The 11,428-nt window shown below is 33.9% G+C and overlaps 3 protein-coding genes across 3 annotated transcripts; 1 reads left to right on the top strand and 2 right to left on the bottom strand.

The window, feature by feature from the left end:
• The first annotated feature begins 1,637 nt into the window (after positions 1 to 1,637).
• On the top strand, positions 1,638 to 3,414 carry LOC9319454 (ADP-ribosylation factor-like protein 5). The gene is made up of 3 exons (XM_002885487.2): positions 1,638 to 1,790; positions 2,042 to 2,265; positions 2,890 to 3,414. The coding sequence occupies exons 2-3, from the start codon at positions 2,074 to 2,076 to the stop codon at positions 3,247 to 3,249; spliced, it is 552 nt and encodes a 183-aa protein (XP_002885533.1). The 5' UTR covers positions 1,638 to 1,790; positions 2,042 to 2,073; the 3' UTR covers positions 3,250 to 3,414.
• A 374-nt stretch (positions 3,415 to 3,788) lies between these two features.
• LOC9319453 (ABC transporter F family member 4) lies at positions 3,789 to 5,105 on the bottom strand. The gene is made up of 2 exons (XM_002883340.2): positions 5,040 to 5,105; positions 3,789 to 4,676 (listed from the first exon to the last, which is right to left on the bottom strand). Exons 1-2 carry the CDS (start codon positions 5,103 to 5,105, stop codon positions 3,789 to 3,791), a joined length of 954 nt encoding a protein of 317 aa, XP_002883386.2.
• A 210-nt stretch (positions 5,106 to 5,315) lies between these two features.
• LOC9321599 (guanine nucleotide-binding protein subunit gamma 2) lies at positions 5,316 to 7,403 on the bottom strand. The gene is made up of 4 exons (XM_002883339.2): positions 6,923 to 7,403; positions 5,805 to 5,857; positions 5,680 to 5,724; positions 5,316 to 5,583 (listed from the first exon to the last, which is right to left on the bottom strand). Exons 1-4 carry the CDS (start codon positions 7,040 to 7,042, stop codon positions 5,499 to 5,501), a joined length of 303 nt encoding a protein of 100 aa, XP_002883385.1. The 5' UTR covers positions 7,043 to 7,403; the 3' UTR covers positions 5,316 to 5,498.
• Positions 7,404 to 11,428: the final 4,025 nt, after the last annotated feature.

Raw genomic sequence — 11,428 nt, 5'->3', positions numbered from 1 at the left:
AACATACACAAACTACATTTCTATGTATCTAAAATCTTATAAATACTTTATAAATACCTTATAAATGCATTTTAAAAACCTTTAAAATATCTTGTAAAACCTTTGAAAAATCTTTAAAATCCTTTAAAATAACTTGTAAAACCTTTAAAAACACCTTATAAAACCTTATAAATACTTGGATCGAGTCTTCAAGTAGTAGTTACAATCCATAAGTACCTTATAAACCTAATAAAACTTGGGAGACTAAAAAAAATGCCCCTTTTTCAATACATCTTTTCAAAAATGCCCCCTTTGGCTGTCAATTTTTAAAAATACCCATTTTTATGTACAAAATGACTAAATTACCCTTCTTTTAATAAAAGATATCAAAAATATATAAGGAAAACATGAGAATGTGCACACATCAAAATTACAAATTTGATTTGTAAAAACTTGTAAAACCTTTAAAATACCTTGTAAAATTTTCCCGTAAAAATTTTTCCCGCCAAAAATTTTTTTTTGCGGGAAAAGTGATTCCGCAATTTTTTTGGCGTTAAATTTTGGCGGGAATAATTTACAAGGTATTTTAAAGGTTTTTACAGGGTATTTATAAGGTTTTACAATGTATTTTAAAAGGTTTTACAACGTATTTATAAGGTATTTATAAGATATTATAAGATTTTACAAGCTATTTTATAAAATTTTACAAGTTATAAAGTTTTACAAGTTTTTTATAAGGTTTTACAAGTTATAAAGTAAAACATTATAAGTACCTTGTAAAACCTTTTAAAATACATTGTAAAACCTTACAAAACACTTGTAAAAAATCTGTAAAACCTTTAAAATACCTTGTAAATTTTTCCTGCCAAAAAAATTGTTGAATCACTTTTCCCGAAAAAAAAAATTTTGGCGGGAAAATTGCGGGATCACGTTTCCCGCCAAAAATTTGCGGGATCACTTTTCCTGCCAAAAAATATTTTGTATTTTGTGGACCTAATTTTGTTTCAAATAAGGGTAAAATGATCATTAAAAATTAAAAGAGGGCAAACTTAAAAATGGATTCTCAAAGGGGGCATTTTTTAAAAGAGGTATTGAAAAATGGGCATTTTTAACAATTTCTCATAAAACTTTATAAAAATTTCAGATTTAAAAATGAGCATTTTTTAAAATTGACATCTAAAAGGGAAATTTTTGAAAAGAGACACACCAAAAGAGGTATTTTTAACAATTTCCCATGAAAAAAATGATCAACTTTTGACACGTTTCGACAAAATTGTTATTTTTCTGTAACAAGTCGTGTGTTAACATTTTTGTTACCAAATAAGGAACAATTTTTGTGTAACATATTACCAAATAATTAAGGAACAGATTTTAAAAATTTAATTGTCATCCAAAATTTTTTAAACAATCTGGTTTGTAAGAAATTAGACACGCATCAAACTCAATCCCTTATAAATGATCTTGTACCTGTCTTATTAGGCCGAGAGACGTTACTCTGGGCCGAGCAAATGTAATATTTTTTTAACTTAAATATATTGAAAGGCCCTAAGCCAGTGCTTGGCCCATTTGAGTTTATAAGTGAAGTGTTTTTTTTTTGGGTTTAAAAACAAATTCGTTTTATTAAATGTTATTTTTTTTTATTTAGATCATCATATTTACAGTTTTGACATTGTTCCCGCATACTTTTCTTCTTCTTCTCTCCACCCATCTGCTTAAAGGAAGGAACCTCAAAAGCTTACCAAAAGTAGAACACGAACTTTTTTGATCTCCGATTCTTGCCTCCGCCATCGCCAGATTATAGCTGAATCAAGGTCTGATCACAAATTTCCCGATTTGTATTTATATATCCTTTAGATTGGTGTAAAACTTGATCGAATCTGGGATCGTTGTATCCAAAATCTGATCTGGGCTTCTCTGATTCGAATTCTAATTCACTAACTTGTAAAATTCTGAGTTGGGTTTGTTTGAAGATTCAATTTTGATGCTCTATCTATAGGGTTTCTTGATTTCACTGTTTGTAGAACAATTTCATTGTAAAGTAATGATTTTTTTTCTTGATTAGGATCTTGTGTTTGATATAAAGCGGAGAGAGAGATGGGAGCATTCATGTCGAGGTTTTGGTTCATGATGTTTCCTGCAAAAGAGTATAAGATTGTTGTTGTTGGTTTGGATAATGCTGGTAAAACGACGACGCTTTATAAACTTCATTTGGGTGAAGTTGTTACTACTCATCCTACTGTTGGGAGCAATGTTGAAGAGCTTGTTTACAAGAATATCCGCTTCGAGGTACGGACACTTTCTTGATTTGCGAATCCTTGTTTCTTAGGTTCTTTTTGAGGTTTGATCTTAGGACATGGAGATGGGAGTTGAATCTTTATGAATTCTTCTTAAATTTGCAATCTTTTGTTGTGTTATTGTCTTTAGGTATGTTGAATGCCCGCAGTTTTCTTGCAAAATGGATGTTTGTCATGATTGGTCTAGAAGCCCATAGTGTTGAACGTTTTGATATGTGTGGATACTTGCGATTTATGGTTTCGTATAACAAATTTCTGTAGATGCTGTTTATCTGGCTTTTATGTTATACCGGGTGGACTGTTTGCTACTTCTTACTAGCTTAGTTTTAATGCCAGAGGATTGGTGTTTGGAACGTCTTCTTTTATACAGTGGTCAAGTCATGGCCTGAGATGAAACCATTTCTGTTTTATGACAATCTGCATGTTTTCTTGTATGTCAGTACCAAATGATGCATATAAACGTTACCATACTTATAAATCGAACTTTTGTTTGACACATAAAGCTTTAAATCCCTTCCTGTAAAAAAATAACTGTTTGACGCTTGCATACATTCAACTTTGAGCTTTGCAAATTAAAGATTTGATGCGATGTTACTTATGATATGGTTGTCTTCAGGTTTGGGATCTTGGTGGGCAAGATAGGCTAAGAACTTCATGGGCAACATACTATCGCGGAACACATGCTGTGATTGTGGTTATCGATAGCACAGACAGAGCCAGAATCTCTTTCATGAAAGATGAGTTCGCCAGGTTACTTGGTCACGAGGATCTTCAAAACTCGGTCATACTTGTGTTTGCAAACAAACAGGATCTGAAAGATGCGATGACTCCTGCTGAGATCACGGATGCACTTAACCTTCACAGTATTAAGAACCATGATTGGCATATTCAAGCAAGTTGTGCAGTTACTGGAGAAGGATTGTACGATGGGCTTGGTTGGATTGCCCAAAAAGTTACCGGTAAAGCCACGAGTTAAGGGAAATCGGAGAGCGTACTATTCTTCTTTGTGTCTTTTGTCTGCTTCAGCTGTTCTTTAACATTGTATCCTCTGACTTTTATGCAACAAGGTTCAACTATTTTGGTTGCTCTCATTGAAACTGTGTCCAGAATTTTATATATGAAAGAAAAGAATCTTGTTTTATTTCAGATTTTAAAACTAACACCAAACTCAAAATCCAAACGAACTAAAAACAAAAACAGACCAAACATTAAAACAACACAAGCCACCATTGTAGTCTCTCTCAGAGCTCATTGCAGTCTGCGATAACCACGGGCTTGGAAGGAATCCTGTAAGGTGTAGTCATGTCATGTTTTCAAAGGAAACATGTTCTTCTTCATCTCGTGCCACATCAGTTTGCAACAACAACAACGATGATGATGTTAAAACAATACAATAACAACACAAACTAGAGGGCGTTATTTCGAGGCATTAAGCAAAGCAAACTCGAGCAAAATATATAGTGCAAGAAAGAAAGAAAACATATTTCATGAACAGAGCCACAGAGGCTTTTTTATTTAGCAGCCAACAAGAGAAGTTAACTCATCAACCTCTGCTTTGATTTCTCCAATGAGTTCTTCTTTGTACTCTTCAAACGTGCCTCGGAAGAAAGTCACTGTCCCGTTTTCCACAAGCCAAATTTCACTCTTCTCCTCATCCTCACAGACACGGCTTATGAGTCTCGAGTCGTGGCTCACCAACACAACTCCTCCTTTGAACTCATCTAGTGCATCCGCCAAGGCATCTATCGTCTGCATGTCGAGGTGATTTGTTGGCTCGTCAAGAAGCAAAATGTGTGGCTTCGACATTGAGATTGAGGTTAACACAACCCTAGCCTTTTGTCCTCCAGACAATTTCGCAGTTGGAGTTGAATGGTTTTCACCTGTTAGCCCAAACTTGCCCAGTTTTGCACGCACCGCCTCTTGTTTGCTACATCCCTCTTGGTCAGGATACAGACGAAGAAGATACTCAACCGGTGTCTCCCACATTGATAACTGATCAACAAAGTGCTGCGAGTACCTGCCGATCCTCAGCTTCTGGCTTCTTCTCACTTCACCCTCAGTCGGAACTAAATCTCCCGCAATAAGATTCAAAAGAGTCGACTTTCCAGCTCCGTTAGGCCCAACTATCGCTACTCGTGTCCCCATATCTATACCTAAATCCACATTTGAGAGCCTGAATCTTGACTTGTTTGGGTAGCAGAAGCTAACCTCAATCAACTGCAGAAGAGGACGGGCCTCCCTCTTTTCCATCTCTGCAGCCAGGTGACTCTTTGCCTTCATTTTTTTCTTAGGAGTCACAGAGAAATCCAGTTGCTTTTCATTTGCATGCATCTGTCTCTGTTTCTCATCAGAAACGCCTAGGTCTTCTTCGTCTTCTTGATCATGATTAGCTAGGAGGATAATCTACGTCATCAGTGTAGGACGAAACTTTTAGAGCTCTGGACGATGAGCCCTTATTGATCTTGGCTTTATCATCTTTAATCTTATCCAGGGCCGGCCCATGGGTAAAGCCCATGAAGCAAGGGCTTTAGGCATCAAATAATTATAAGTAGTTTTAAAGGTATCCATTTTTAAAAGGTTACTTTGGTCTAGTGGTTAGATTGAAATCTTTTGTTGTACAGGTCACGGTTTCGAATCCCATACATGTTAAAACTTGTATTTTTTTTTTATAACAGCTTTTGTTAATGGGCCAAAAAATTTTTTGCTTTAGGCACTCAAATAGTTTGGGCCGGCCCTGATCTTATCCATGCTTGCAAGAATGGCTACCACGGAAACTTTCTCCTTCTTCCCATTCCTCATAGCAACTATCTCCTCTGACTTCTTCTTACCCATTTACACTGTATCAAGAGGTTGTAGTAGCTTTGTGCGAGAGATAGAGATAGAGATAGTGTTGAAGATTGATCTCTTGATTAAACCTAAATCTGGAATCGATAAGTTAAAAAGTAGAAGAAGCAACAATTGTGTCGTGTCTCGTGTGTGTGTTTTAGGGTTAACGAGAATAATAATGGGTTTGTAACTAAAGGCTACTATTGGGCCCTGTTGTAGTTAAGCCCAAACTTGTTGTATTCTTTTTAAATTAAGACACAGTTAATATCAATAGATTTTATCTGCACAAATGAATCATTTTTTGCCAATTACATCAATTTCACTGCCGTAAACACACACAAACTCACTCTTCTAGAAGAAGTAGAGACCAAAAAAAAAATTAAGAGAGGGAAATGAAGATCAAAGAATGGAGCAGCCACATCGTTTAGCTTCTTTAGGGCCTTCGAACCATTGATCCCATGTGTCATTCACCGGACCTGTTGTTCTGCAAGTAGTCAGTCACAAAAGCTTTCAAATTAGAACAAGTCATCATCTCACAGTAGATAGAAATGAAACTATCAGAAAACACAAGTAGAATTACTCGGGAAGAAGAGGATCGGGTTTGCTCTCAACACTGTCTAAGAACCTGCATCCATTCGAGAAATGAGTCAAGATTGTGGAATGATTATCCGCAAACCGTATATCAGTTATACAACAAATTCTTACTCTTTGCATGACGCTGATGCATTGTCCATCTTTTCAAGCTGCTCCAGCTCTTCCTGATTATAATTGAAGGAAGAAAGTTATACCTTGTGAGTTTTAAGCAAGTATTTGATTTCACAAATGTTTAAACAGCCATGTGGACAAGATATTACATAACCTGAAAATGATTTTGCATTAGATATTTACTAATTATTCTACATTTTCGTTTCACTCATCACCATTCTTGAACCCTGATGTATTGTTCTATCAAGAGAAGTACATTGATCTATTCTCTCACGTCTTGAATATTATTTAGCATCACAAAAACTATCTAAAAGGAGACTGTTTTAACACTACAATTCTTTTAAGTGAGATTGCTCAATTCTAAGGTCCATCTTCCACTATCTTTTGAACTCCATATGAACACTAAGGACGAGCTCACTCATAAACCCTATATACTTCAGAAGGTATTATACAAACAAAGTCACATGTCACCACAACACATGAACAAATGGTACACTATTTTGCTCAATCAAGCCTTTGTAATCTGAGATACAATTGTTAAGCTTCTGAAGTATTATACAAAACCACAAAAGTAACTAAATCAAAGACACTACTAACTGAGAGAAAGTAACACACCTCAAGTGTTTGTTATACAATAGGAACTACATCAAAGACACTACTAACTCAGGGAAAACAACCCACAATACCAACTTCCACAAAATCAAACTAACCAAAACTGTTTTCTTTATCCCACTCATTGAATCACAACAACAAAAACTAATCAGATAGATTCCCTTAATCTAAGATCCAATGAAGCAATATAAAAACGAACTAGATCAAGAGACAAGTACTACTAACACACTAAAAGCAACCCCACAATACCAACTGTTACAAAATCAAAATTACAAAACTATTCAGTCATTGATTCCCTTAACAGCTACTCAATTCCCAAAACTAAAAAAGTTTCAAACTTTGAAATTCTCTACCGTACTCCACTCAGATTTATACAATTCCATCCAAAAAGAGCCAAGCACAAAAACAAAAGGTTGATCCAATCTGGATTATATGATATAATAATCAGCCAAAAGGCCAAGCAAGTCGAAACAAGAAGAGGGTTTAAGAGGAGAGTAATAATATACCTCTAAGAATCGAGCTTCTTGTTCAAGCCTTTTGAGTTCAGCTTGAATCCTATGTTTGCCTCTTGTATCAACGACCCGCCCGGAGAGCTGACCCGACGAATTGGAGCTACCCGCTTCCATCAAAGTTTCTCGATTTCAAACCCCAAAATAAAAATCAAAACTTTAACAAAAACAGAGAAGAAACACAATTTTACTCAAGACCAAAAGATCGCCATTTTGAATATAGAGGACTCATAAACCTTCACAAAACCCCATTTTTACTGGTTGGAAACAAATATTACAAGGATTCAGAAACAAAACAGATCTCGAGAATTCAACCAAACAGAGAGAATTGATGTAAGTTTCTGAGAGAGATAATAGAAAATTCAAGTATATGAGTTGGGGAGACTTGAAAAAATGAGAGCTTTTCCGATGATCGAAAGGGGAGATAAAGAATAAAAAGTTGCGATTTTGAAAAAGAAGAAAGTCGACGGAAATAAGAAAATTAGTATTTTTATGTTGTAAAATGATTTTATATGAAAATCGAAAATATATTACTATTATTTGTCTCGTTGTGCCTACCAAAAAAAAATTATTTGTCTCGTTGTTTTCTGTCTCTGGTTTTTGTCTGCTTGCGGCCGGTTCGGTATTATGCATTTAAGAAATGGGCCTGTTAGTGGCCCAATAAAGTGTAATTTCATCTTTTCTGATTATGAATACAGTAAAACTTCTATAAATTAATAATGTTGGGACTAGCAAATTTTATTAATTTAGAGATGTATTAATTTATCGATAAATTAATAGAGAGATTTTACTAATTTTATAATTTTTTAAAAATATTTCTATCTAAAACTAATTCTTTTCTTTATAAGTAATATTTTTTAAAAACTAATTACAAGTAAAGAAGCAATTATTAAGTTTTAGAAAACAACACAAACTTTTTTCGAATATTAGAGTCATATTTTATTAAATTTTTTACATAGAATACGTTAAATATATATCATAGTAATTCAAAATAAATTTATATCATATATATATATATATATATATATATATTGATAAATTTATACAATTATTAATTTATGATATCGATGGGACCATGGGACCATATGTTTATATGAGATTTTCAAAAAAATTATTATCTTATTAATTTATCGATTTATGTCATATTTTACACTGGTACCAGAAGAGTTTATTAATTTATAGAGGTTATTAATTTATAGAGTATTAATTTATAGAGGTTTTACAGTATCATCAAATTACAGTAGAACCTCTATAAATTAATACTCGATAAATTAATAAACACGATAAATTAATAAATTTGGCCGGTCCCGAGTTGGGTCAATGTAAAAATGAACCAAATTTGATAAGATAATAAGATAATAAGTTTTTTAAAATTTCTATGTAAAAATATAGTCCCAATAATATCATAAATTAATAATTATGTAATTTTGCACATATATATATATATATATAATAGTTTTAGTGTTTTTCATAAATATAGCTAAAATATTTTTTAAGTTTTTAAATTTTGAATATACATGATATTTATTTTAATAGTCGTACAGGTTTTTAAAATACAACAATGGATGTCACTATTTGTGAATTTTTATATATGTAAATCGTTTATATATGTGACTTTTATAATCGTTGTTATTCATTGTCAAAATAAATTATTTTTTCTTCAAAATATTAAGTGTTTAAGGCTAAAACTATAAAATTTATAAAATTTAAAACATTCATTTTATTTAGATCACATTGCTTTACCTCGTATTTTTTTAAAAAAAAAATTCATAATTGAAATAAAACTTTCTATAAATTAATAAATATTAATTTACGATATAAATTAATAAGTATTAATTTATAGATAAATTAATATCACTATAAATTAATAAAATATCACAGTCCCAACATTATTAATTTATAGAGGTTTTACTGTATCTGCTAGTTTTAAGTCTCAATTTGTTTTAGTTATACTAATATATTTGAGAACCAAAACCTTATGTTTTTCCTGGTTTTTTTTCTTAAACTAAATACTTAAATCATTGATTTTTTTTTTATATATAAAAAAACTCTCTAAGTCATCTAATCAAGATTTTGGTTCTAACCGGTTTGTTCTGTTAATTTTATTTTTTTTTATAGAAAATTTTAAAACTATTTTACTTTGGTTTTACCAAAAGCTAAAAAAATGCCTTAATCTTTTGTTCACACGTGGAAGCCCCCTTGGTCCATTGGTTGACTAATGGTTAATTAATGCTTCTACACCAAGATGTCTGGGGTTCGAGTCCCAGGTATTGCGATTTATTAATAAATTTGCATATTAAAAGAGGCAAGTGTGCATGAGATCTCCAGCGAAGTACAATTATAGCCGTTCGCCAGGATTCTACGCAGAGAGAGAAGTGTCGTCAGGTCGTGGATCATTGAAGGTGTCCGTCAAGAGCATGGAGAAGGAAGGGTCGTCTGTCGTGGATCTAATAAGGGTCGGAAGGAATTGTCCGTTGTAGAATCGTCTATGTAACAGTTCTCATAATTTGTAATAAATAATAAATCTAGACGTCAAAAAAAAAAAAAAATCTTTTGTTCACACGAAATACTATTAACCTTTTTCAACGAAGGAATTAGTTAAAATACACAAAAGTTCTTCTTAACAATACAAACATTTTTCGCACTTTGTTCAACAAGTAATCTTTTTCACCATTATAGTGTATCAGTAAACGAAAATCTCCATGGAAGTTGAGAGGATTTGTGATGAAGAAGAAGAGAATTTGTCCAACAGATTTTCTATTTCTCTATAACACTCAACTTACGTTTACAATGATAAGAAGAAGCTTTAAATACTAAGAATAAACCAATGGAGATAACCGAACTATATACAATGTGACTTAACCGAAGTAAACCAAACTCTACAATCTCTAATACTCCCCCTCAAGATGGAAGGGACTTGCATCTTGGACTTGAACAACCATGAGAATTGTAGGCTTTGGACTGAAAACGTAAAGAACGTCAGGTGGTCTTGGTAATAAGCCATAAAGGAACTCAAGTATGGATCCAAACCAACCGGAATGAATCACAATGGTCTGTCGAAAAAAATCATAGTCTTGACTCTGTCTTTGTAACGAGACTGGATGAAAACTCTGTTGCATCAGCACAAGAAAGACTAAGTTGTGCAATGTAAACGTCCTCGATTTTGTATCCTTAGTGGAAGAGTTCAGAAGTTTGCAGATTGGATATGAAGGTAAAAACTCCCCCTGTTTTGGTGTATAACCAAGTGGATAGCTGTGAACTGTGGAACATCTTGCAAATGTTTGACCAAGCAAAACACAGTTGGAACAAAAAAGAAACTCCTCTGCGATTAATTGCAGAATTTGTATAGCAACATCAGTGGCATAGAAGCCATAACCATCAGTATCTATCATTCTCAATCCTTGAGAAACCAACATCTTGGGAACAGCTTCACAACCCATGGATACCAAATGTATAAACCCATCAACGCAACATAATGCAGGAACAATCTCAGAGATCACGCCAACTCCATTTAATTCTAAGCATCGTGGAGCGATAACGAGCTGATGATTCTGCATAAGATTGTCTAACCAAATCTCCCTCTGTCTAGAAAGATTGGGATGCCTAAAGCTATCTTCTGAATCTATACAAGGTTCATGAGGAACACAACAATAGACTGTTCCAGAACTTAGTTGGTGGGAGATTGAGTGTATAATCCAAACACATACCATAGGAGAATGTAGATCTGGTGGCCGTAAAAGAGATCCGTATAGGAACGCCGGCTCGATCATCAATTTCAACCATGAATGTTCACCAAGTAGATTGTCATCGACAATAATCTCTACTGGTGGAGCAATAAGCTCATCAAAACCAGCAAACGATGAATATAAATCCATCACAATAGCAATCACAGATCAAGCTCAATCGATATCAACACATCCTGATAAACCGAAACAACACTTGAAGCAACTCGAATTGCAGAAACCAAACTCAACGGAAGAGCTGATACAAAACGGAGAAATATCTTCACGAATGGAAGATCTCCTAGCAGATCGGCGAAACAACCGTGAGTTGAAACTTGGAAAACTCGATCCAAGCAAAATTCAGCAAAATAACCGAACAAATTGACCAAGATCGGCAAAATTAAGCACGATCTTTGAACACCTGAAGCAATGCGAGGAGAATTAAAGCCAACACGCTTCTCACAAGACTCCGGTGAAGTGATTTCCTGGCAAATCCGGTGTAGATTGTTTGATACTCGGAATTATTCTTCCGTTTCACCGCTGAGAATCGATTGCAGCTCAATTTCGAATAGGAATGTCGAAGAAAAGCAGAAATCGCACAGGAAACAAGAAGAAGAAGCTCAAATCAACTACAGATATGGATCGCGAAGTGGAAAAACACAGAAATCTGAATCAATAATGAATCAGAATAACGAAGCTTCAAAGAAGCAAAAACAAACGATCGAGGAAATCTGATCTCTGAAAACGAAGTAAACAAACTCGAGGCTGGCTGAGAAATCGA

The sequence above is a fragment of the Arabidopsis lyrata genome (assembly GCF_000004255.2).
Source record: "Arabidopsis lyrata subsp. lyrata unplaced genomic scaffold ARALYscaffold_3, whole genome shotgun sequence".
Lineage (NCBI taxonomy): Eukaryota > Viridiplantae > Streptophyta > Magnoliopsida > Brassicales > Brassicaceae > Arabidopsis > Arabidopsis lyrata.
Note: the sequence above shows the minus strand (reverse complement) of the source record. Positions and strands in the feature narration are given on the sequence as shown.

Bases quoted from the DNA above. Each gene is read 5' to 3' on its own strand.
- LOC9321599 (XM_002883339.2), bottom strand. From the start codon at position 7,042: ATGGAAGCGGGTAGCTCCAATTCGTCGGGTCAGCTCTCCGGGCGGGTC. The intron at 5,858-6,922 runs GTATATTATTAC...AATTATAATCAG, and splicing joins AAGAAGCTCGATTCTTAGAG to GAAGAGCTGGAGCAGCTTGA. The intron at 5,725-5,804 runs GTAAGAATTTGT...GAATGGATGCAG, and splicing joins GCATCAGCGTCATGCAAAGA to GTTCTTAGACAGTGTTGAGA.
- LOC9319454 (XM_002885487.2), top strand. From the start codon at position 2,074: ATGGGAGCATTCATGTCGAGGTTTTGGTTCATGATGTTTCCTGCAAAA. The intron at 2,266-2,889 runs GTACGGACACTT...GGTTGTCTTCAG, and splicing joins ACAAGAATATCCGCTTCGAG to GTTTGGGATCTTGGTGGGCA.
- LOC9319453 (XM_002883340.2), bottom strand. From the start codon at position 5,105: ATGGGTAAGAAGAAGTCAGAGGAGATAGTTGCTATGAGGAATGGGAAG. The intron at 4,677-5,039 runs GTAGCCATTCTT...CTGATGACGTAG, and splicing joins AGAAGGAGAAAGTTTCCGTG to ATTATCCTCCTAGCTAATCA.